The sequence below is a fragment of the Pyxicephalus adspersus genome, chromosome 5 (genome assembly GCF_032062135.1).
Source record: "Pyxicephalus adspersus chromosome 5, UCB_Pads_2.0, whole genome shotgun sequence".
In the NCBI taxonomy this organism is placed as follows: domain Eukaryota; kingdom Metazoa; phylum Chordata; class Amphibia; order Anura; family Pyxicephalidae; genus Pyxicephalus; species Pyxicephalus adspersus.
The window spans coordinates 109,561,169-109,587,621 of record NC_092862.1 but is presented as its reverse complement, the minus strand read 5'-3'; the positions used below and the strand labels follow the sequence as shown (position 1 = coordinate 109,587,621).

The 26,453-nt window shown below is 36.1% G+C and overlaps 1 protein-coding gene across 2 annotated transcripts in view; it reads right to left on the bottom strand.

The window, feature by feature from the left end:
• Positions 1-25,936, bottom strand: part of ZNF385D (zinc finger protein 385D) — a 222,279-nt gene extending 196,343 nt beyond the window's left edge. For both annotated transcript variants that reach the window (XM_072412413.1, XM_072412415.1), the window contains exon 1: positions 25,738-25,936. In XM_072412413.1, the coding sequence (XP_072268514.1) occupies positions 25,738-25,759 (22 nt within the window). In that variant the 5' untranslated portion in view covers positions 25,760-25,936. The remainder of the gene's footprint in view (positions 1-25,737) is intronic.
• Positions 25,937-26,453: the final 517 nt, after the last annotated feature.

Below are 26,453 nucleotides of genomic sequence, written 5' to 3'. Positions count from 1 at the left end.
AAGCAGAACAAAACCTGCGCAATTTACCCATCCCTCCATCTTCTATCTCTTCTGCCACCTTCATATGATCTTTGCCCCATGCAGGAGCTAAAGTCCCTACCTACCTAGCCATGTGTCATTACACACAGTTTAAGGCCAAATAAACTGTACAAAATCAGATTGGGGCAGGAAAATGACAAAAAAATTAAACAACACATTAAAAGATACAACAGAGCAAGTTGCTGCTAAATATTTACTTTCCATCAAGAGCTACTACATCCAGTACTTTTTTCAATCCCTAGATGCCCATTTGCTCTGAGCTTAGGCCGTCGTGAACTTGCCCCAGCCTCCTACACAGAGAAAAGAAAAGCAGCACACTGATAAACTCATTTTCTCACTCATCTGTCACTCTGTTTCTTTTCCTCTCAGCATGCTTTTTATTTACACATAAAACTAATTGCCTCCATGTTCCACTCCTAGCATTTAAAAAATAAATTTATTGATGTAATAGTGACAATAAAGCTGTATTACTTACTGTTTTGGCAGATTAAATTGTTTATATATATATATATATATATATATATATATATATATATTTAGCGGATTAACTGGCGTTCACCTTTAAAAAGAAACAATTTGTACAAAATGTGTATAATTTACTAAGCAACATATTTAAACTAGACTTTAAAATGAGAAATTCCAGCAATATGCAGAACAGGAGGCATGTCATGGTATGGTATGAGCTTGTTGATCATCCTGTTAATTTAGGATAAGTATATTCATTTGTAATTTCAGAACCTGCACATAGGATCTTTAGGCTATACAATTAAATTGCTTTGTGAGCTAAAATTTATTGGATTCATTACTGTTTGTTCAATATACCCTACTGTCAAACATGACCACATTTGCATTTAAATTAGCAAAGGGACACATTGCACCTGTTGCATGGTTTTAATTTCTATTGTTCTATTACCAAATTTCCTATTATTTCCAGCATCCTATATCTGAATGGTCTTCACTCTGTATAAACTCAAAATTATGCAGGTGATCCATTTTTTTTCTGCAGCCCCATCCCATACATTGATATATAGATAGAAAGTTGCACAGAAATATTTTTCAAACTTACCCAACAGTACTTTGAAAGGTTGGAATACATGATAAAAAATCCATATTACATGGAACTTTAGTGGTAAAATTCTATGTAATCTATTTTTCAGTATTTCTGCCTTCATGCCTTATTCAGGATGGTTACACTGGATTTTGATATCAGGGGCTCCCTATCACCACCACCATGTGGCCCCTATATAACAAGAGCTGCTGCTTCCCCTACACCCTTCCATATGCAGAACATCGGAACTACCGGTACCAGTCCTTAATGGTGTCCACTGCTAGGCACTGAAACAGGTGTAACTAATATTTCATGCTTCCCTGCTCTGCTTATAGGGTAGGAAAGGAAGATAAATGGCTTTTAAGATAGGCAGGTTGAATGGAGTGCAGGGGAGTGTAAAATATTGGTCCAAACCATTGGAAGGTGCAACTATTCGTTGCCTATGGTAGCATATATTGGATATATTTATATATAAATAAATAGATATAAATATATATATAAATATATATATGTTTAATCATTTTCTGTGAATCTCAATTGCATGATACTTCTCCTACATCTTAGATTGTAGGCTCTTTTGGACAGGGTCCTCTCCTCCTCGTGTGTCACTGCCTGTCTCTATCTGTCAATTGCAAACCCTATATTTGCACCATGTTGGTGCTGTATATAAACAGTTTATTAATAATATTATAAGTAATATTGGACACAAGGGCTTCTACTTTATTGATAAATGTGCTGAATGCATTACCTAAGTAAGCATAATCCACAACTGTAACAATGGAAGACATCCGTCACTGAAGTCATAGCAATTGCATCTTTTAATGTGCTCTAGTTTTCTAATCTGCCGTAGAAATTTATTATAACATTGCATTTCATGTAATAAACGTGTCTTATTGTTTTACGCAGGTTGTTTTGTCAGATTGTACAAAAGTGTGACAGGTTTGCCATTTTTTGCGCAATTTGCCTAAAAAATAGCTCTTAGAAAAGCATTTAAGAAGCCATTTTCAGATAAAAGCATTTCACATCACTTCTTAATTATACCACATATCTCTGTGTTAATTCAACCACAATCTAGTTGATAACATTTGTAGTAAATGTGTGAAAATGTACAGACATTTGCAAAACAGAGCGTGGCACCGCGTTCACAGTCACCTAAAGAAGAAAGGAAACTGAGAATGGTTTACACATATTTGCATGGTGCGACATTGCAAAATAGAGTGCAATGGTGTTCATAAATATTCCCCAGAGAGTTTAAGTTAAAACTGACAATTTTTGTCTTGCTAATAAATCCTTAAAACACATTTGCTAGAATCCACAGTTATTGCTTGTAATGTAATGAAGTAGTGAGAAACTGGAGAGTGAGAGGTAAGCTTGCCAACAGAGGTCATAAAGTAACCATAGAAATAAGGTGATACCAGGAACATTTATTTATTAGATTCTTTGTTTTGTATATGCGTTTGTTACTAGACACCTGTCTAGTATTTTTATACACTGTATATTTTATTATATATTACCTTAAATAATATTAATTATTGCAGACATAATAGCCATTGCTGGGTGTAAAAGTGGAAGTGCTCAGGACAGAGTTAAAAAAATGAGGACAGTCTTCTGCATGCCCTGCAATAACCAGCCTCAGCACCTAAACCACTAATTTTTTTTTCTTGGTTTAATTATGTAAACAGTCCAATTTTATTTAGTAAATTACCCCATTGTTTCCAATAATGAGCCTGATTTTTTGAAGCTCTCCAGGACTGGAGAAGATAGGCAATCATGGGAAAACATGGGTGATCTCCAAACCTGGAATAGATCTTAATATCATCTAACACCCCTCGTGTTCCAATTCTGTAAGTATTTCCATGCAAAAAGCGTTACATTTTTATGCATGGAAATTTATTTTGCATTGTAGGCCTATAATTCTTAGGCATAACTCACCAACATTTAATACATTTAATAATAAACTTTAAATAAAAAAACACAAAAATCTGTAAAAAAAATAGTTAAACATGTATTATAACTGTACAGTAGCACAGTGGTCGCCAACCTTTTCGGTCCAGCAGCCCACTAAAATTACTGGCTCCTGACTGCACATGCACATCCCCATAGTGACGTCATTTAACATAACCCCACCCACTCTCCTATCACAACCCGCCCACTTTACTGAACCTTAGACTCGGAACCGGAACCGCGGTCCACAAAAATTTACTATTATTTGACACGTTTTCAATCCTGGACCAGATCTTTTCTAGGATTGCTGGATCACCTGGGTTCTCCCATGATAGTGTATTTTATTCTGGTCTGAGGGAGCTTTAAAAAGTTAGGGTTGATTTAGCAAGAAGCTTAGGCAATTCACTTAGTGAAGCAAATTGTCTCATAGCAAAAGATATTTTAACTTAGCTTGGTGAATAAGATGAACATTTATTTTACTATACTTTCTAAAGTAAATTATACTTTGCAGGTGGTAAAGCCTAAATTGTTTTAGTAAATCCCATTCAATGAAATCTAAAAAAAATTGATTTTTCTTCTACATTAGTGATGTAGTGATCAGTTAGCAGAGCCCCGTTCATTAGGCTAAGTGAAATTTCCCTTGCAGGATGACTGCAAAGGTGACTTTGCTAAGTGAACAGCCTAGATTTTTATCAACCCCAATTTCTACCAGCAATTTTGCGAACTATATATAACACTGGAGAAGGAGACCAGCGAATGATGAGATACATATGTTAGTTGGTGAATATTTTTTAAATCATATTTTATTTTACTGTTCACTTTTCTTTTTAATTTATGTGCATTCATATATACATAATATACTGTACGTGTGTCAATGTGTGTATGAATATGATATATAACTATAAGAAAGGTAGAGAGAAGAATAGAGAAGAAGAGGGAAGCATTAAACATTAAAATAGAACTTCATCATAACAACCCCAATAACATGGTTCTCTAACATTGACATTTTCCCAAAAGATGCATTTTCCCACACGTTTATCATTTTTTGTTTAAACAGCAAGCCAGTTAATGTTTTGTTCAAACCCCTAGTGAATGCAGCCTTCATGATTTATACATTTTGTGCATCTGACAGCATTGCTCAACAGAACACAGTATGGAAATGAGAACTTTACACACCGTCAAATTAACTTTCTGAATTCCTTGAATAGCAAATGGATAAATGGTTGCTGTAAAATAATCCCAGGATCCTTAAAGTGTATGTACAGACAAAAGTTTTTTTCCTTGTAGGGAAATAGGGAAAGGTTAACAATCTTTTTAATTTATTTCTTTGAATTTTGTGTACCACTTAGGATATTTACCTTTATTAGCTGGAGACAATACAGGAAGCTAGATGAAGCCCATTTAAAAATCAGTACAAATTCCCACATTAATAGCTGAAGGTTGTTGACTGGATAAAGATGCTGGAACAAGTAGAGGTAAGTGAACTTAAAATTACCTGCGAGGCTAGGCAGTTAAGTTTATTATATAGCAGAAGGGACATCATCCCATATTTAGGGCAGGATCAGCAATAAGTGATTCTCGGTGGCTGGCACTGTTTGCATTGCAGAGCTGGCTCTTAATTAAACAGCGTTTGCAGATTTGACAGTATTCAGCATTGAGTAGTACTGAACCACACACTGCACTCCCGTTCATTCTCCATTGGGCTGTCAAGGCAGTGATTCACTGGCATGTAGAAGCAACAACTGCACGGCAATCTAACCACCAATATTAATATGGCCTTACTGATTTTTTTAAACTTTACACTTTTTTAAAAATACCAATAACTTTACTGTAATTTTGTATTCAATATACTGCTTGTGCTATGACTGGTGTCAGAATATTCTTCTACACAAAGTTAAATTTCCTGTCCTGTGCTTATAGAAAACACATTTTACAGTGTCACACTGCTTTATCATTAGGCACACTCACCTGCTTGTACATGAACATGGCATAATTACCTTCCCTAACTTACTGAGCCAAATATATGGCTTGTGTTTTGTGTATTAGTGTTTTAAAGGTTCTAATTAAAAAAGGAAAGCATTCTATTCCATGTAGGAATATTAGGCCAAAGTGACAAATAATGCTATTTTTGCAGTGTTATTATCAGCAGCTAAGATATGCAAGTAGAAATATAAAGTGGTATAGAATAGATTGAGGTTAAAGTTAGAATGTTACATTTACCTCTAGTCCCCAATCCAGAATTTTTTTTATAAATACATTTTGACAGCTGGCATGTGCCTGGTCCCAGTGTATCAGTCTGCAGCAAGTTGTTGGCAAAATTCCAATAGACTTCAATAGGTTTTCATCTAAATCTATCTACTGAGCAAATCATTGGTATACTTTGTACAAATTTCACATAAAACAAAAGCATCATTGCTCATAATAAACACACACACATATGTGTGTGTGTTGTGTGTGTATATATGTATATATTGAGAATGCACATGGTATTAGGGCTATTACGATGCCAGCTTATTTTACATTTGAAATGTTTGGGGCAGAGGCAAAAACTGTACCACCACCAGCATGTGTATCTGCAATATCGGGCTGATTCATTCTAGCCAAGCAGCTTACACTTTCAGTTGGACAATTTGTTAGTTTTCAAGATTGTTTTTTTAGATTGTATACCTGAGGGCATGCTATAAACTAAGCTGCTACTTAGTCCTACTTAATAACGGCAATATATTTCCACTGTACAAGTAACAGCTAACAATAGCAATAGCAGCCTTTGTGGCTTAGAATAACTACTAAGGTTTTAAGTTTCTGTAAACAATGGCAAGTTACAAAGGACAGAGTAGTTATAGTCCATTGGATCAATCTGGCAATGTGGGAAAGCCCTATGGCAACGACTGTAGGACAAAAACTCGTTACCACTAGAAGAAACAGTCAGGATGATAGCTTTTTTTCTTCTTTTCTCCTACATATCTTGAGTTGCAGGAGTACCTTTCTATGGCTAGTAGCACTGAAGTCACTGCCATATTGTATCTTATTAATGAGTTCAGAGACGTGATGCTGTCTGCTCCCTATCAATTGATGATGACAAGAAATTTGTCACTGTACTGCATTATTGGAAAAACAAAATACTAATTTCCTAGGGCTGATCCACACCAATGTGTGTAGATGCATTGACCTTAGTTAGTACTCTCTAAATCAGAGGTCAGCAAACTCTGGCCTTTAGGTTAGATACAACCTAGCCAGTAGTTTGTTCCTGCCTAACTCCCCCCTGGTCGATCAGCCTAATCCCAGCCGGCAGCTGTCAGCAACCTGCGGCTCTTGAGCCTCTTTGTTATGCCTCCCTTCCCTATTTGCCAGCGTTAACACTTCTGCGGCCGGGGTAAGGGGACATTCCCTCTCCTCCGCAATGCATACGCAATTTCCCTTCGACGGCGTTCTTGGTGGGGGCCGAAGCCATCAGCGCGGGACTCGAGAGAGAGTCGGGCCTAGTGTGTCTTCTTGACCTCCTGAAATGGCCTAGTAGCCAAAAAAGTTTGCTGACCCGTGCACTAAACGCACAACCTCAACTCCTTGGGTTAGGAAGGGAATGCCAGTTCGGGTTGTGCTTCCTATAATGCACCAGAAAACATCAGTGTAGTTTGGCCTTTAGTTAAGGTTCAGTCCTAAAGTGATATTAAGGAGCTCCCAGCAGCTGGCACCTTGCTAGTGCCTTGGTCATTCACACTGCAACACTGGTTCTTAAAGAAACAGACTTGCACATTTGACAGCAGGCAGCAGAGAGTTGCATTGAGCCACTAACTGCTGCCTTCATTCATTTTCTATTGAGCTGCCACTGGTAGTCATTACTTCTAACTAGAAAGTCTGAGCATGGCCTTAGGGTTCCAATCTGAAATTGATCTGTACAGAGTTAAAATGAATCTTGAGCTTTGAAAATACAGAACTGAAACAATCTTCACAAGGTAATTTACTCTTTTCTGGCTTGGTTGAATTCCATCCTACAAATGCTCAACCATTTCTACAAGTAAATCAGCATAGTTATCAGTTACAATATGTGCAATGGTACAGAATAGGAAAGAGTATATTCCCCAGAGCCCAGACAGTAACAACTAATCCAAGGTGTATATTACCAGCTGTGATCATTTTAAAACGGTGACCAGATTGTCAGAAGAGAAAACTGAGGCATGAACAGTACAAACTCCTTATTTTTACTTCAGGTATGTCTTGTGGTGATGTTTCCTGGGATGTCATTTTTTTGCATTTAGTTGCACTTTAAAAAAAACAAATGTTTCTAGTCCTCCAGAACTGATATAAAAACCCAGGACAGTATTAACCTAATATATTACCCTATTGCAACATAAAGCTATTTGATATCAGGTAACATTTGCTGCACGTATGAAACAGAAATAAAAATAGATGAATGCTTATATGTGTGAAAGTTTTGATTATGCATTACAGCTTCTAAGCTGCAATCATAACCTATACTTCATGGAACAGAACATTTTATACAAGCACTTTGTATAAGTAAAAACAGTGCACCTCAATCACAAGGAAATTACACTTATTTGTCTAACACAAAACAGAATCAAACTTTGTACTAACTAAGAAATTTAAGTACCTGTAGCTTTCATGAGAGGTCAGTGGAACATTTATAAATGTGGACATGTACAAATGTAATAATGAAAATAGATTATTGTATACTCTACATATAATAATAAACTGTAAATACATAAAAAAACAGCATGATATACAGTAAGAACGAAATTCTATTTTTCAATTAAAGACAACGTAATCAACAGTGTTTACCTCTAAATAATACAATAGCCTCCATACTGTACAATCTCTATTTAATTAAGTCTAAAAAATCATTAACCATTACAAAAACATGATCACTGCAGTGTTATTAAAATATAAATAATAAATATAATAAAAATTAGATCTCATGAGTTATTCCTAAACATGCAGAGATAATGAATTTAGCCTTCCCAGATACCACATTGTCTTGCTCATTAACTCAGCCGTGAAAATAAAAATACTTTTCTGTTTCCTTTATATACCCAGTATATTTTTAGTCCGTGATCAACCCAGAATTTTTTTTTAACCTGGGTGAGAAGAAATTGTAGGTGGGTGGCAGCCCTTTCATTTTGACCCAACTCTTCAGCAATTACCCAAAAACTGCCGGGTGGTTACTGAAAAGTGCCCAGTGGTGGGCCTGGGTAAAAAGAGCTGGGGAGAACACACTGATCCTATTTAAGAATCACTGATATTGTTGGGTCTATGTGCTTCTCTTTTCAACGTAGCCAGACTGTGACTGGTGGGAATAATCAGCAGAATGCTTAAAAACTTCCTAAATACTTTACAGCATCCCGTCTTAGTGATGCTTTCAAGATTCTCTCGACCTGATGGTTTTCCCCTTGAAGGGGGTTATCTGATATAAAAATGCCCTGATGGGTAAATGTCAGTTGAAGGACTGGGAATTCCTAGGTAGGAATACAGACAAGTCTATGTATCACCGACACAGAATGTTGGGATATCATAATGAATAAGGAATAAGGAGAGGCAGGACAGGGACACTAAGGCTGGAGAATATGGGGCTGGATAATGCTGGATTTCATTGAACAAATGTACCTGCTGCGGGCTCTAATGCACAATTTGCACACTGTGAGAAGCTTGCAATGTACAGGTAAAATAGAATAAACAATTTCAACATGGGAAGAGAGTCTGAATAAATATGCAATCCTAAAGGTAAGGTTTAAATACAGCTTTAAAACCACATTAAAAATATTTCCAGAATACCAACGTGCATTGACAGTTCAATGAAAAATGAAAATGAATTAGCTCCCTTGTGAAAACAGGTTTGCAAAATGCAGTTTTATCTTCTTATTGATATGCATGGTGTTTCTCGCTTAAGAATATATGATGTTGTGCAGTGCTCTAGATATTTTGGGGGCCTTAGACTTAATTCATTTACAAAGCTGACCACCATTGTTGTATACACTACAAACACGATTATAAAACCTTTTTTTGGCTGTACTGTATATAGAAATAGTTCCTTTTAACAGTCAAAAAATGGAAAAATTACAAAAATACTTAATTTATTACTTAAAATAAAAACATATGTAAATAAGGAGCTGGCACAGATTTCTACCTCCTTACTTTAGAAATACTGACCTTCCTAACAGTCCAAAGAAAAAAGCTGTTTAAAAGCTTCAAAGATTTCTTTTTGTCATCTTAAACACCCACACAAGGCACCTCATTTGAGATTCCATGAATTTCAGATGCTTGAATTAGTATTTTATTGTAAAATAAAAATGAGTTTAAAAGACAAACTGCAATGTACGTGCCCATACCTATTCAGAATGCAATATAATTCTAGATTATTTCAAATTTTAATAACATTTTTAATATTTGTACTGTAGAATATACAATGTGGTCATTCAAATTCTATTTCTGCATATCATAAATCATAAGCAGTGATTTTCTCAGAATACAATGTCACTTATTACCTCTTTCTTGTACAAATATATAGTGAAGGAGTTGAGCGTAAATTCATATTCATAGCCATTCAACTGTTACGTGAAGAGAGTGATGTTTTTATTTCAGACTAATCCTCTGAGTAAAGAATAACACAATTAAAAAAAAGAATAAGGTGAATAATAATTTTGAGAACATTATTTAAATGTAATCAGTCATCACTGACTTTAGAATTGCCTTTAAACAAATATTCTAAATAAAACATATATATATATATATATATATAGATTAGATAGGTAGATAGATTGATAGATAGATAGATAGATAGATAGATAGATAGATAGATAGATATGTTGAAGTTAGATAGTTAGATAGATAGATTTGATTGAAGTTGGCTTTATTTCTAGCACAGCAAATATAACAGTTTATGATACAGCCAAAACTGTAAAGGAGATTGGTCTTTTCAAAGATTTTCTCTATCTAGTATATTATGCTTTTGTTCACCAGGGAGTATTGTGCATAAAATAGTTGCTGCTTGTTAATAAAAGTTTACTTTTCTCATTAAAATGCTTTACTGCTTTATAAACCAACAGAAAGGATGAACCATTTGGGAGGAAACAGATTTCAATGTTTCAAGGTTCATCAGTCACATTCACATAAGTTAATTTTGTTTTAAAGATGGTTTTAGGTTTGCTTTTTAACAATTTGTATTATTATTTTAATTATATACCAGACTAGTTTTAATACACTTGGTCTCATATATATTAAATATTTGATTAATTCATTAATTCTTCAAATAGATGAAAACAACTATAATCTGAGTGGGTAATATAGAGCATTTTGTATTACACTCAATGGATTTAGGAGAATAGTAGAAATCCATAGCACTGCTTATATTTATTAAAAACAAAAAAAAAGAAATTATATACATTCCAGGCAAACAATAAAATACGCATATCTGAAATATAAACCTGACATAGAATGTGTATTTCGTCAGTGAAGAAATTTGCACAGGCCTGTCAGTCAAAACAGTCGGATTGGTGACTTTAGGTTACTTTTTGATTTGAAGCACTTTCGGTAGGTCACCTCCATGTAACCAACCATGGAATGTACAATGAAGAAGAAACAGCAGACTGGTGCGCTCACCTTTTTCCTGTCACCTTTTGTCAGCATTTTCCTTGTCAGCACTTTGGAAGCAGCAAAACATGATTGATTGTTATTGGTGAACCTGGTGACCTCTGGGTCTGAATACTGCAGTGTAGGAGATAACAACTGTGTGTTGGAGTCCCTCTCTCACACACCCCACCCATACCCCCTTTAACTAAAAAAAATCCTACCTAAACACTCTTCTGGTCAACTAAATACATGACCACCTGACAATTCCGTCCCAAGGTTTCTCTCTTTGAATTCTTTGGGTTCTTTAGTTTACTTTCTTTACTTTTTTTCTATGTCATTGCTTGCATGTCTTGGACAGTTCCTAGTGTCCAGTGTCAGGGTCCGCTCAGAATCTAGCAATGAGATCAGGGTCCCTTAGAGTCTGCAGGCAGTGCCACCAACACAATGGTAGCATTTTAAAGGAACCGGTGAGGAAACTTCTGCAGTGCTTGATTACTAATTACCTGTACTAGGAAATAGCACAGATGGGAGGCCTAAAAGGGTGGAATAGGAAGGAAAAACTCTGTTTCAATTGATATTTAAAGAAAAAAAAACATAGGATGGGTAAAATGGGTTGCGGGGAATGTGGAAAAGAGGACTGAAAAAATACACTTTCAAAGGTGAACCTCGGTGATCCAGAAAACATGCAATGGATTTCTTTATAAGTATTTATAAATTTGCTATCTGTTATCAAAGGTTTTCAGTCCTGTATCTGATCCATTTCAGGTTTGCTGGATCACCTAGGTTCACTGATGAAAGTGTATTTTCTCCAGTCTTGGAGAGCTTTATTAAATCAGGACAATTGATTTACCAATCTATCTGTAGTCTGGTATCACATTCTAAATAACAAATACAATCCCACTTGGTTGACAAAAATTCACATTTCCAATAGTGGTGAATGTGACACGTTTCACAGAGTAGAGTCAGCTTCTTTAGGCAATTGCCAGCAGAGTATAGAAACATTCAAAGGGAAAAAAACTCTTTTTGATTAATATACAAAAAACGTAACCATCTATTACAATCTTTGCTCAGATGGGCTTTCAAGGAGGCACACAGTTCCAAATATTTAACTGCATTTTTAATATATTTCATATTTTTTTAATGATTACAAATTTCACTTTTTAATTGATATCTTCATTGTACATGGTGTTACATGTACCAACATGTATGGAATAAATAGTATCTATATATCCAATACATTCCATTTAATGTTCTCCCTACGTTAATGTTTGTAATATAAGATTGTATAACAGTATCATACTAGAAACATCAATACATGAAATAAAAATAACCCCCACACTGACCTACATTGGTACATAGAAGGACGATATAATCTATAATAGTAACCAGACGTATGTTTGAGCTTAACCATGCCCACTTTACAAAGCCTTGACCTTTAACAAACCACACACAATTTGGAGCTATTTAACTGACCTCCTTGCCTCTAGGTCTTCTAAGTTCTTGTGTTGTGGCAGTAATTCCATTTCATGTCATCAAGCAATAGAAAAAAAGTACTGCGGGGGAATCTATTCATAGAAAGCGAATATTATGACAAAAGCTGGTTTATTAATTATCTTTTAATAGTCTATCCATTCCAATCTTCTGCCTTAACTAACGTACTATGTTTTTTGGTAAATTTCAATAGCAATGAGACAGGCTATGGGAAGTAGTGGTTTGGTTAACTAGTAACTGTAGTCTGTTGCTGACGTGTTACACAGAACTGCAAATATATTCAGGCAATAATGTAATAGGGAGGAAGGATTCTAAACAGCCATATCTGATTTGGTGTATTCATCTTTATCAAAACCTTGTCTGAGACAAAACACAGACACTTTCCCAAAGTTCAATCTATTTAAACTGTGACAGCTGCAAAATGTACATGGGTGCCTCTAGCTCTTTAGAGAACTTTTGCTTTCCTAGCAGACAGTTGCACAAAGTGTTTATGAATCCCTGTGTATGGTATATATTCTATACCTGGACCGAACATAACCAATAGCTGTTGAAGCTTTATGGAGCTGTTTTGTAAACTACACCCAAAATTGCACGGACAAATTTAAGCCAGTAAAAACTGCCGTCTAGGACAAGCAGAAGTGTTTATGTCTGGAACAAAATAATCAATTTTTTTCCATATAATTATAACACAGACAGCAATGTAGGCAAATAATTATATTTTACATTAAATAATGATTATCAGACCTGGCAATACACATGTAAAGTGAACCTGTACTTCATTGATGCAAAGCAACAGGTTCACTTAAAGCAAACCTAAACTCAAAATTTTTATATTACATAAAAGTTGAAATAGAAACCCTTTTATGTAAAGTAAAAATTGTATTTTTTTTTGAGTGCAACATTTAAAGCGTACCTAAACTCAGAGATTTCACTTTACATAAAAGAGTAGACAACCCATTATGTAAGGTAAAAATTCTGTTGTTTGTTTTTTTGTGCAACACCCTTTAAAAACAAGGGTGCAGCACCAGCCCCCAATTCTCGATCGCCTAATCAAAGCCCAAAACCTCCCAGGATACCTACATCATGGGTGCTCCTTGATTGGCAAGTTTTTTTCCATCCTACGTCACCCAATCCCACGCGCCTGGGTTGGGTGACGTAGGAAGAAGAACCAGGAAGAAGAGGAAAAGATGGTGGCACCTGGAGCGTCGGGACGACGTGGGACCTGATGCAAGACACCCTGTGGGATTGAAGGTAAGTGTATTTTTTTTTTAGGCAGTTTTAAATTTAGTTCTTTACCATTTGTAAAAAAAAGGTGAAGCAGCTAAGGCGATCAAGACAGTATAGGATACCTATGTCATGGATACCTAGAGCCTCTTGGCTGCTCCTTCTGTGCATTTAATGAAAGAATTGAACTTACGCATGGGCAGTGAGATCGAAAATCTTTTTGCCCATCTACAAGACCTGATTTCGCGGCTGGTGAAGTGAGAGATCGGGTGAGGTAGGAAGAAGAACCCGGAAGAACAGAAAAGAAGATGTCGGTGCCCGGATCTTCCCCTGGGTCGAAGATTGATACCAGGATGATGTGGGACCCAAACAAAGAAACTTCCCGATGGATCAATAGATTAAAGATAAGTGTTTTTTTTCTTTTAGTTCCACTTTAACTACTAGTCTACCCATGCCCCTGTTCCTAATAGTCACCTTCCTTTCCCACCTCCACTACCTCTTTGTTACGCAAAGAGAAATCTCCTATAGAAGCTCCAAGACACTATGAAACACTCAGCATCATTCAACACACTTCTTGCAAAAAATTACATCACAGAAACATCCCCGGAGTAATATCAATAGTCCATCATGGGCATACAAGTAAATGCCCACCACCAGTATATAAGTATATTTAAATCACTGTATTGTATACAATGATTTCATAAAAATAGTTGCCAGGGTGGGTTGGAGTGGAGGTTTAGGCAGGACAAAACATTTGCGTAAGTAATACAGAATATTAACAGAAAATATGTGATACAACGGAAATACATTGGCCCATTTTTATAGACATTTGTCTTACGGTGAACTATCCATGCAATTTACAGAAAATTAGTATTCTTATTAGAGCTTAAAATATAATTTGTCATTTTGATTTGAATCTTTTAAAGAACGTTAGATTGAACTTAAAATACATTTAAAATATCTGCTTTGTCGGAAATTCTAGAAGCGGGAAATAAAATAGTAAGCAGAACACATTAATAAACATGCTATCTAGTATTATAAAGACACAGCAAAATCATGACTTTTAACTAATGCAATAGCACACTGGGCTGTATTTTTGTCAGCATTTTTTAAACTAAAAGTACATTTGGAAAAGATAGATAATTAGCATATGTTAAAAATTAAATGAAGCTTCAAATAACTGAGAGACCACTTACAGGTTTGACAGTTCTTTAAATGATTCATTCTTAATGTTTTCCTGTGAGACATAAAAGTACAGTGGTGCATAGAATGACCTTCCATACAAATATAAAACTTTTTTTTATTGTTTCCAAAAAGAAAACTATGCTGAGATTTAGTCATTTAAAAGAAATACAGTTTGGTATAGTTGAAAACAAAGCCATATCAATATATCTTGGTTTATACTGTTATACCATGAACATCAGTCATGTAAACACATACAAAATAATACTGAAACAAGTACATCACACCACAAAAACCCAGGCAGATTTTTTTACAAGTATTTTTTATAAGAAAGAATCCTGAAACATGCATGGCCCAAGTGTCGAATTCCTAGATTCGACTAAGTGACCCAAAGTAATAAAGCTAGTTCAGCAAAATAATAATGAATCAACAACAGTTTTTAAAAGGGAACATCAACTGCAGATTTTATATTTTTCTACAAACATGTTCCCGGAGCTTGCATAAATGTTTAAAAAGAAGTAGAACAATGGGTACAATTTCATAAATAATTAAAACCACACATTCTGAATTGGATAACACTCCTGCAGTATACTTCACATACCAGTCCAGCCTTTCTCAAACTTTTTATCCCCTTATGCCCATAAAATAATTTTCAGGTGTTGGGAAACCCCTGGTACAATCAATCAATGGTACAAAAATGCTATACTATGTTATTTGATTTTTATGTTACCAAAAAAAAATCACAATCCAGTACAGATATGGGTCTCAACTGTAGGCTAAGCAATACCATGCAGAGAAATAGAAGCTAGGGATAGTCTTCTAGAAATGTCACTCAGTAGCCCCTAGGACTAAAAGGCAAAATATCTCATTTAAGAGATAGTAGAGTACATGAGTTTCAAGATCACCCAAGAACATCCGAGACTGTAGCCACAAAGAAAGAACCACAAACTGAAAACCAATTATAAAACAAAGTGTAAAATCCCTCCTAACAAAACAGGCATTTGAGTTCTGTATTACCATAACAATAAATCTTCATACAACATCAAATGCTCTTACATACATAAAAGAGATATCCAAACATGGGTGGCACTGGAATACTTGATAATTACCCAATAATAATCTTTTAGAAATGGCACCAAAGAATTGCAGACAGTCAATTATTTAACTTCTCCGGTTTGTTTAGAATACAGTGTCTGCACATGAGACCATGATAAGCTTGTAAAAAGATAAAATAAAAATTCCAAATACTTTAACTTCATTACAGCTGCTGCAATTCTATCATCCTTGCCAAGTTTTCCAAGCAGTGAGGAGTCATTTTACTTTGACCAAAATCAAACAAAGCAGGAAAAAAAAACATTGACAAGACAGCATGTGCCATGTTGTGAAGTTGTAATAAGATCTTTGGCCTACAGCCACATTGTTCTCTGCAATTACACATACAGCCTATCCATCCCATTATATATTACTAGAATTTGCAACAAATGAGCTTAAAGAAGACTTGTACATACTAAACGATAAAATAATAACAATATATGGTAAGCTAGGTTAAATAAGGGCACCTTCAAAATTAGGTTGAACTTCCATTGTTTGGGTGTAAAATGGACATACACTCACAAATATGACAAACAATTGTGCCTGATGCAATCACAGCTTACAATAGATTGGCAAATATCTGGTGTTTAGGAGTTTCTCTGGAAGGAGATATCAAACACTTTTTCCATCACTCATTTTAAGCCAAACACGTTTCCCTCGGTGACTATTGCCAATTTTGCTTTGTAACAGATAAAAGAAAGAAAAAATCAACACATAGATCATGCTCCAGTTTCCCAGATCAAATTTTACCTCTGCCTTCTTTTAAATAATACTATGGAGGTTACAGGTAATTGTAAGAAAATTTTAAGGGAAATCCAGAAATCATAAAAATATGTTCAAACATTTTCCAATTTCAACCAACAATATAGGGCCATTTCACACTTGTGCTTGACCACAGCATTCTACCGCAAGCTCAACCACATTCCCAAACACTTCCATTCACATGAATGTTGGGTATTGGGAACCATTTCGGGTACGCATTTTCATGCAGTTTTGGTGGAATATGGTGCAGTTCCGGAAAGCGGTACGTTGTTTCTGGGTGTGCAATTGCTTTTGCTCCTCTGGAGTAGGAACAGCACCTGAACCACACTCATCTGCATGACAAAGCAGTTGTCAAACGCTGTGGTTATTAAAGCCCGTGCAATTTTTGAAAGCAAGTCTGAAAGGGGCTGAGTTTGCATTTCTTCCTTCTTCTGCCTATGTCACCTGATCTCACACTGCGCAGGTGCAAAATCGGGTCACTTAAGCTGCTGAATTTGCAAAAAAAAGAAAATGTCAATTACACTGCCCATGCGTGAGATCGGCATCTTTTTTTTTCAATACCAGGAAAGTCCCAGGCATGCGCAGAAGGAGCAGCCTAAACTTCCTGCGATTTGTAACATGCGTATCCCAGGAGGCTCTGCTTTCCCACGCCGCAGTGGCAAAGACAAAGAGGGAGGGGCTTTGCATTTGTTTTAAAAAAAAGGTATTTACTAGAAAAAAAAAAAAACACATTTTTAGATAATATAGAATGGTTATCTATCCTTCTATATAAAGTACAAACCATGGTGATATTTCAGCTTTAAGTTAGCCAATAAAGGATATCTTCCTGCATTAATGGATGAATAGCACAATACAACACTCTAATAATGCTATAAAGTCTTTTGTTGTGAAATATCCCCTAACCTCTAGTCAATTACAGTGTTTATGTGTCCAGAAAGGAGATGACACTTCCATTTCGGAATCCCACATGATTGTATATATAGGGCATGAAGATTAAGGAGGATATATGTAATTACATTTTTAGCATTATATGCTCTTCTTTCATTAATAACATTCACAGCACTAGGAGTGTTTCCCTGATCAAAGAGAACGATGTAGATTTGACTAACTTTGCATGTTTCACACAGTCTTGTGGAGTCTTATTGTGAAATATAAATCATTGAATCACTTAATCTGCTCATATACAAGAAACACAAATGATGAGACATTCAGAGGATTTATTTTAAGTCCATTGTACACATGTATGCTAACTTCACATCACGCAGTGATAAATGTCAAAAAAACATATCTGCACACAAATGTACCAGTGTCTTTTTTTGCTTTAAAATCTCAGTGTGTGAGATAGGGATGGGTTGAGGATGAAGAATTGGGGCCAAGTTACAGATCAGAGCCTCCATAATTGTGAACAAAAGAACCTTTATTTATATGATGTTGAAGTCTATCCTTAGTTCAATGGGCTTGATTTAATAAATCTCTCTTAAGCTGCGTACGCACGTGCAATTTTTGTCGTTGGAAAGGATCTTTCACGATCCTTTCCAACGACAAAGGACTACACGATACATGAACGAGTGCTGTACATACAGCACCGTTCTGCTCTATGGAGAGGGGAGGGGGAGAGCGACGGAGCGGCACCCTGCTGCGCGCTCTCTCCCTTCCCTTTCATTAGGATCGGTCGTCGTTCATCGTCCGTGGATCCGCCAGGACGGTCGTTCGGACGATGGACGACGCCGACTGTACACACGCCAGATTTTCGCCCGATATCTGGCCGATGCCGATTATCGGGCGAGAAAAATCTGACATGTGTACGCAGCTTTAGGCTGGTGAGAATACACTTTCTTCAGTGAAGCTGGGTGATCCAGAAAACCTGGAGTAGATCTGTTAAGGATTTAGAACATTTGCTAGCACATAGCAAATGACTGTGGAAATCCATTCCAGGTCCACTGTGTTATATCCAAAATCACTTTCTGTTCCAAAATACAACAAGTAACCAACGCCCACACGCCAAGATGTCCACATTTCCAACTGCCATGTTTGTATTTTGGAATAGAAAGTGATTTTGGAAAAAACACAGTGGAAAAGGCGCTGTACAACTAAGGCGATTTTTGGATGCGCATGATAACCCGCATGGAAATAGGGTGGATCTGCAGTTTAACTATGGGTTCATCTCCCATATGCCTCTCAGCTGTCCAATCAAGGAAACCTTGGTTTCATGGTTCAATTATGTTCTGTCGAAGACAGAGCGCGTCGAGGATAGTATGTCTCTGTTAGTGGCATGCTAAAGAAAGCATGCATGTTTGTTTACATGCTGTTGTGTTTTTATTAAAAGATTTTTAAATTAATTTTTTTGGTCACATCAAATTATGTATACTAAAGTTAACTAATGTATACAAAAATTAATAGGGACATTGAGAATTGTTGAATTTATATGCCTTTATAGTCTCACATTTACATATATTGCTTAGAATACTGAAGTGTTAATTTACATCCGGATATTGCATATGTTGATGGATTGCATGTAGAAAATTTTTATAAATAAAATAATAAATGTATATATTAAACATAAATGAATGAAATTCACAATTCCTAAAGCACATTCTTATTGGAATGAACGTGCAACACATTGGGCCTTATTTAATAAAGCTTTTAAAGACTGGAGAAGATGGACTATCATAGGAGAACTTGAGTTATCCAGCAACAAGCATAGGACAGTGGTCCAGATTATGTAACATCCGCAAAGATGTATAAAGTGTACCTCCAATCTAAGACAGAACACATATCGTGTGTTCCAAAAGTTCCCCTTTACATTGTTGGTCTGTTGAATGCCCCCTTGCATTGCTGGCTGGTATAGAAGTGCTCTGTTATATTGATGTTTACTGAGAGGAATATTGTCCCCTAAAAAGATAACTAGTGTCAGTAATTCCTGACCACTGTTACTGCTGGTTGTGCTTAGAAAAACTTTTGAGGCAAATCAATCCACTTGCTTTGCGGGTGTAGCTGACCTAGGGCACACAGTTGACTTGGGTCTGCTGACATTGGACCCTGAGTTCTGCCATAGGCAGTTATTGAGGGCAGTTAATGGCTGCACAGCTGCAGTAGATCAGAGTTCCAAAAAGTGACAAGTTTTTGGCTGTGCCATTGCTTTTCCTCCTCTGTGCATGGTTCCAGTTGCAGTGTAGTTTTTCCTTCATTTACCCGTAGTGCATTTTGCTGCTCCCAGGTGCACAGCAGCAGTTTGCTATGCGCCCAGTTGTGTGATTTAACATTGCAAGTATGAAAGTGCCCTTAGGCTTCTAAGCAGTAAGGAGTCACAAATTGACAAAAAAGTGAGTGGGGTCAGAGAAAACAATCCCATGTTGTGGGTTTTGTTTGTGATATGACTGAATGATGACTTGTCCTTAACTGACAACATTTAACTGTAAAAAATTTGTACATGGCAAGAGGTAAAAAATAAGCCTGCCAAACCAGGCACAGTAAAAACTTGAATACCCATTTCAATAATGTAACAAGTTTGAAAAATATTGGTTATTTATTGGGATGATTATATTTCTGCTCTAGTTTAAAATGTAATTTATTAACTTTTAGCATTAAAATAATTAATTTTAGTATTTACTATTAGAAAGAAAAGAATAATGATCTTTGTTTGTGTTTGTTTTCCAATACCTTACAATCTATGGAAATGAGCTTGAAGAAATCAAATGTAGGTCAAGAATAGGTCAACTGCAAGTTACATGTGCATGTCAATATATTCGGAATGACTTCAGAAGTGTCTCAAACAGATGTTAGTTGACGCAAATCAAAATCCAATTGCCAAAAGATGGGGGTTCCCATTTTACATTTTTTTTTTAACTGTAAATTTTTATTAAGTTTTGCATTTGAAAACATAAGAGTAAGATACAAAAACAGAATAGAAGAATATAAATAAATGATCAGCATATTATACAAGAACCCTAAAACAAAAGTCGAGAGATAGCAGACTTGGCCATAAAATATGTAAATAATCAACAATACAAAGTCCCTCCCGGGAGGTGCTCATGTTTATGTATCTGGACCTCAGTTTAGCACAGAAAAAGAAACAGAAGCGCGGGCAACATAATATACAGTTTCCACAGAACCACAAGCCCATCTTTTCTTTTCCTTATCTTTTCTTGGAAATATGAATGGTTAAGGCATGACTAGGAAAACCATCCTCCAGAGGAACATATACAAGAAGGCAAAAAAGGGAAAGGAAAAAAAGATATAGAAGTAAAGAAAACAGAATGTAAAGATTGAAGGGGGCTAAAAGGGACTAACAAGACTCACAGACTTTGTGGCATGAGTTTCCAGCACTACTATGGGCCTGATTCAATAAAGCTCTCCAAGACTGGATACACTTTCATCAGTGAAGCTGGGTGATCCAGCAAACCTGGAATTGATTTCTTTAAAGTCATTCATTGATTGCTAGCAAATGTTTTGAATCCTGAACCAGATCCATTCCAGGTTTGCTGGATAACCCCACGTCACTGATGAAAGTGTATCCTCACCAGCCTTGGGGAGCTTTTATAAATCTGGCCCTATGTCTCCTGCCATAAAAGGAAGTTGAAAAAGTCCTAGCCAACCACACCTGATAGTAGTAGCTGGATCCAAGGAACCCAAATCTCCTCAAACCTATTTAAACAAATGTACAGCCTAGCAGATAACTGTTCCATCAGCTTCTAATTTTCCACTTGGGCTTTCTGCTCAGAAAAAGATGGTGGAATATTAGATTTCCAATGTATCATTATAAGGCTTCTAGCCACTGTGAGCACATGTGTCATAAGGGCTTTTTTCTGTTTGGTGAGTTTTAGTATAGGCACATTCAGCAGATGTGTACCTGGGTCCAATCTGACTGTATCTTCTGCTAGGCTAGAGAGGAAAATAATAATTGCTACCCAATGTTGCGTGATTCCCGGGCACGTCCAGAAAATGTGGAAAAGCATTCCCACTAGAGTACCACATGTCCAGCATTAATTGCTACATGCAGAATAAACGGCATGTAGCTTATCGGGTGTGTAGTACCAATGCATAAGTACTTTATACACATTTTCTTAATACAAGGTGCACACTGAACTTATATGAGCTCTATGCCATATTACCTGCCAAAGTTCAAGGGGTAACATCCTGCCTAGAATAGATTCCTATTTGGTCATATATGCGTGTTTAGTAATAGGCATCGTAGGTTCTCTGTTCAATATTTAGTAAATGTCAAAGATAAGCCCCCTACGGGATGGGCCACCTCGTTCAAAATGTGTAGGCGGTGTAAATATAAAGTTTCTCGTCTCCTTCTCAGCAAAGTTCTTTTCACATTTAATAGATGCAACTAATATATGGATTGAGAGCAAAAAATGAATTATGATATATATTAAAAATACATACTAATAATGATAAAGATATATGTGTGTTTCAAACTATCAATAGCTATACCAAGATTAATTTTAAAGCAAGGACCAATTGGCTATTCATATGTGCAGCCTTGAAATTTAATTGAGTCTTTTTGCCATACAACCCCCTCCTTTCAGCAATATTAGATGTTCTATAGGTATAACATCACTCCCAAGTGGCATATTGATTGATTACTATTCCATGAGAGGTATTTTTTTCAGGACACAAGGATTAGCAGCCCCTAAACAAGCATACATTTTGATGTGTCCCTCTCGTTGACAAACCACCACCAGTTAAGGAAAATGAAATAAAAAACAAAGGTATTACCCTGTTCCTGAATAGATGCTTGTCTCATATATCACCCTGTTTATGTTATGCCTGCTTTACCCTCACTTTGGTCATATGAAAACTCTTATCACCATCAGTCCTCTTATGTGGTCAGAGAGGAAATCACGGAAACTATGCAATATTTATTAATGAATGCCCTGCAGCACCAAAGTCCTGGGTTTAATTATGACCAGAGTGCTGTTTGTATGTTCTTATATTTGTGCAGGCAGCCTTTGGGACTTCAGCTTCCTCCCATCATAAACAAAATACTTATAGTTAAGTTCAGCATGTCCTAAATTCCAACAGATTTTACCCCTTTAAAATAATCAGTGTTACAAAGCATCTGATAACCCTATATCCCTATGCATAACCAACTATATATCTAGCACTAACAAACTGCTTTCTTAACAAGCACTTTCAAATTTACAACACAAAAACTCTGCTAGCTCTGTTTCAATTATGATTTATTTTTGCTAGACCTCAAAACGGTTAAGCTGAATTCACTTTACAAACAGAAGAACCCAATGAACCTTTCAAAATTGGTACACAGGACCTATGGGAAAACCATCCTCCCCATTGACAGCAGCAGATCATGTTGGTATGCCATTAAACAATAAACTCCAGAGGGCAGGGACTGATTAGAACAGTTTATCATTCTCTGTATTGGATTATTTTGGTCTTTTAGAAACTAGCAACAAAGGTAAATAAATCTAACTTTCCTACTTTTTTGCATCACTAAAGCAAAACTAAATAAAAAAGAACTACAACATGACCGCAAGCCACAAAAATGTGATACGTTCCCATAAACTGAGCACCTATAGAGTTACATGTTTTGCATCGTCCATATCCACCGCATTCAGCCACATCAGTATCATATTCAACCTCAATCCCTTTCTTTTACAGCTTTAATACTTTTAATACATTAATCAGCACAGTGTGAAAACCTAAATGGCTGGTGCAAGAAAAACTCCAAAACCAAAAAAAGAAGGATTTCTTTCTCAGTGGATTTTCATAGTGGTCACATCTGAACTATTATAACTTTGAAGAGCATAATCCAAGCCAAAAAAAGTCGTATTAGACTTTATGTCCTCTATAACACTTGTGACAGGCAAACATAAGCTGGTTTTACTGTTCTATTAAGAATGTTTACACCATCTTGGTTTTCGTTTAAACATTTACACAGATATTGATCCAATGTACTAAATAAAAAAGTCATCCTTTGTCCAATTAAAGTGCGGATATATGATGTGTTCATGTGTCCTATCATCTCCTTCATAATATATTTGCACCGGCTTGAAGAACCATTCACCCAGCGGGTGCCAAATACACCAGTGACACTTCCAACAATTAAGAATCAAATAAATGACCTTAGTCTTTACTGGCTTAGACAAACCATGTCGTTAATATAAAGTAATGATTGTAATCACTGTGCATATATATGCAAACTATTGAACAAAAAACAATACAAAAAGTAGATTCTCCAAAAAACCTCCAACCTGTCCAAGTAACCCCTGAATTTATATTTCCTAACAAACTATAGAAATTTCAAAGGAACCTAAATGATTTGCAATTCAGCATTTTTACAGCATATTACCTTGGCATGGGCTCCTAAGCTATTAGTTAATTACAAAATGTATCGTCCATTCAGCTCCAAACATTTTTTGTAGCACCTGTACTCTAATTCTTGACAGCATTCAAAAATAATTGCCGCAGGATGCTAGTGAAGAGTGTGAAATGTGACAATTATGAGACGATATATAGTTTATGACGGATCCCCAAGCAGTGTACTCAAACGACGGGGTGTGAATGTTTCAATCCATCCTTCATTTGCCCTTCAGTGACTCACATTCTACAAGGCTATTAACCAAATTCCATCACAAACATATTTCCATGACTTCTAGTGTTTCTTTTCTTGCTATTGTTTTTTTTCTGCTGCAAATGTCACTTGCTTGAGATTCCACTTTCTATTGTTTTCCATTCCTGAAGTCTGTTCCTGGATTTAGTAAACTTAAATTGGAAATTAACAAGCTTCTACTCAAGTAACCATTAAAGCTAATGATAAGGCAATTCTGCACAGTAAACATTTTCAAGACATCATTTTCTGTTTCTAAGTGTTGTCTTCTTTCCTGGGATGACTTGCCAGTTTTAAATGCCAGAATGATAATAAGAAGGATAGCTCTCAGCTTAACCATTTAGCATTCTATTTTAGCAATGTTCCCTACGTACCTACATTTTGGGTTTAGGTGGTAAACGGTGCAAAGTGCAAAAAGCCATGCCAACCAATCAGAAATTATCTGCTTAATAGAATAACATAAAGCCAACTGGTTCCCGAACACCACTGATGAAAGTGTCAACCTTGAAATGCCTAATATTATAACAATCTAGTCCAATAACATGTAACACAAAAAGGCAGCGTGCATGATCTGCAAAGTGCAATAGTCCACAGCAAACAATCAGATTAAACCTTTTACCAGCCCACCTTAACCAGAATAATAAATATTCATCATAAATGGTTGTTATGAGTTATTCAGATTCCTAGTTATCTTATTAAAGGAATCAGATTGCTTTAAACACATAGGTGAGTATAGAAAAACACTTTTGAGGTTAAACATTTTCTTACAAATACAGCCATTCATCCTATTCAAATATTTACCAGCTAATATACATGCATTGTAAATGTAACTATTTAATGCATTTTTTAAACATGAGATATAATACTGCACAAACTAAAATATATAAAAGGCATTACTTTTTTTGGGGTGGGGGGGGGGGGCAATTTTTCCTTTTAATACAAAATCAGTGTTCACCACCATATGTTACCTTTTGAGAAACACATACAATCAGATGATTCTGAAATACAGATCTGCTTTCACAGAATACTATAATTTTTACAGCAAACATGCAGCATAAAGTTTCACTGTCTATGAAATGAGCTAATCAGCGCAAGAACCCATTTAAAGGATTTGGTGGTCATAAAAGTTCTTGTTAAATAAAGCAGCTCTGGATGTGAGAGCTATATGACTCTGGACAAGGAGTGCTTGTCTTCCTAAATGACAGTGCACAACCTTGTATACTACAGCTGGGGGAGCTTGTAAGTGGCAAGAGCAAACTACAGCAATGAGCAGGCAGGTCCAGGGGGCTGCTAAAACCTAGGGGGTCATTTTTAGAGAATTATAATTAATAGAAATCTGATCATTGACTTCTTATTAAATCAGCAGCAAGCTCTCCATAAATGTATCAAAACATCCAATGAATGGTATAACTAAATAAATTATTTAACATAATAAACTATTTAACATAAAAGTAACAAATACAATTCTTTGTTTGGGTTGGAATTTCTCAGCAAATAAACACAACACTGATAAATAAAAGCAAACAGAAAAATGAGAAATGACAATGCTGAGCAGCTCATTGCTTTTCAGTTACTTTTTAAGTAAATATTTAGCCAAGTTTTTTTATTTAGCCATCCACCCTGTCTGTAGAAAAACTGAGAGATCTAGCTATTGCAGATCAATGCACATCTACAAAACCCAACAGCAATCCAGGCAAAGTGTTGTAAGCTAGGTGCATAGAATGATTGTGCACACATCAAAACAGCTGCTGTTCAATGCACAAGTCTAAGCATAATAGCACAAAAACATAGCACTCACCAAAATACATTATGTTTCTCATTCCAATCACAAGGCTGCCTGCTTTCTATTGTGCATTAACTCCAGCTCAATACTGTCATGTGCAGCAGGGATCTCTCATTCTTCAGGAGGTGCAAATGTCCCCAGCACTGGCACCCAGCGATCAGTGCTTGCTTGTGTTTAGGATGAGTGTGGAGCAGCAAGTCTTATCCCTGTTCCAATCCCCTGTCTGATCTAGCATTGCCTGCACACTGCACTGCCCATTCTTACTGTAATCTGACTCCTCCTTGTCATGTCCTTGCCTTGCATGTGACATCAGTTCTAAGAGTACTACAAAAGGATTTTCCTCACTTTGCTCCTCTTAAAGGTGTGTGTATATCCTCTTTAAATAAAAGTATTTCTTAAAAAAAAAAAAAACCTTATGGACCTGTTTCCCATTTCACTTTATTTTCTCTTCCTTTTGCAGACTGCTCAACTGGGAAAATACATTCAGGAAAGTTGATAAATCATGCAATTAGCTGATAGCAATGCTCACATAAGTAACCACAGACGGAATGGAGGAGAGGCGCTTAATATAGAATGATGCATGGGTTTCTGATTTATTGATTAGTTTTGTTTGGTAATAGTGATTAGATCACTCAGGCACAGGCATCCAGACTTTTTTTTTAATCTTGTATATATTCTATCATTTATTCATATGCAAGCAGCTGCGGAAGATTGGAAAGTGGAAAAATATG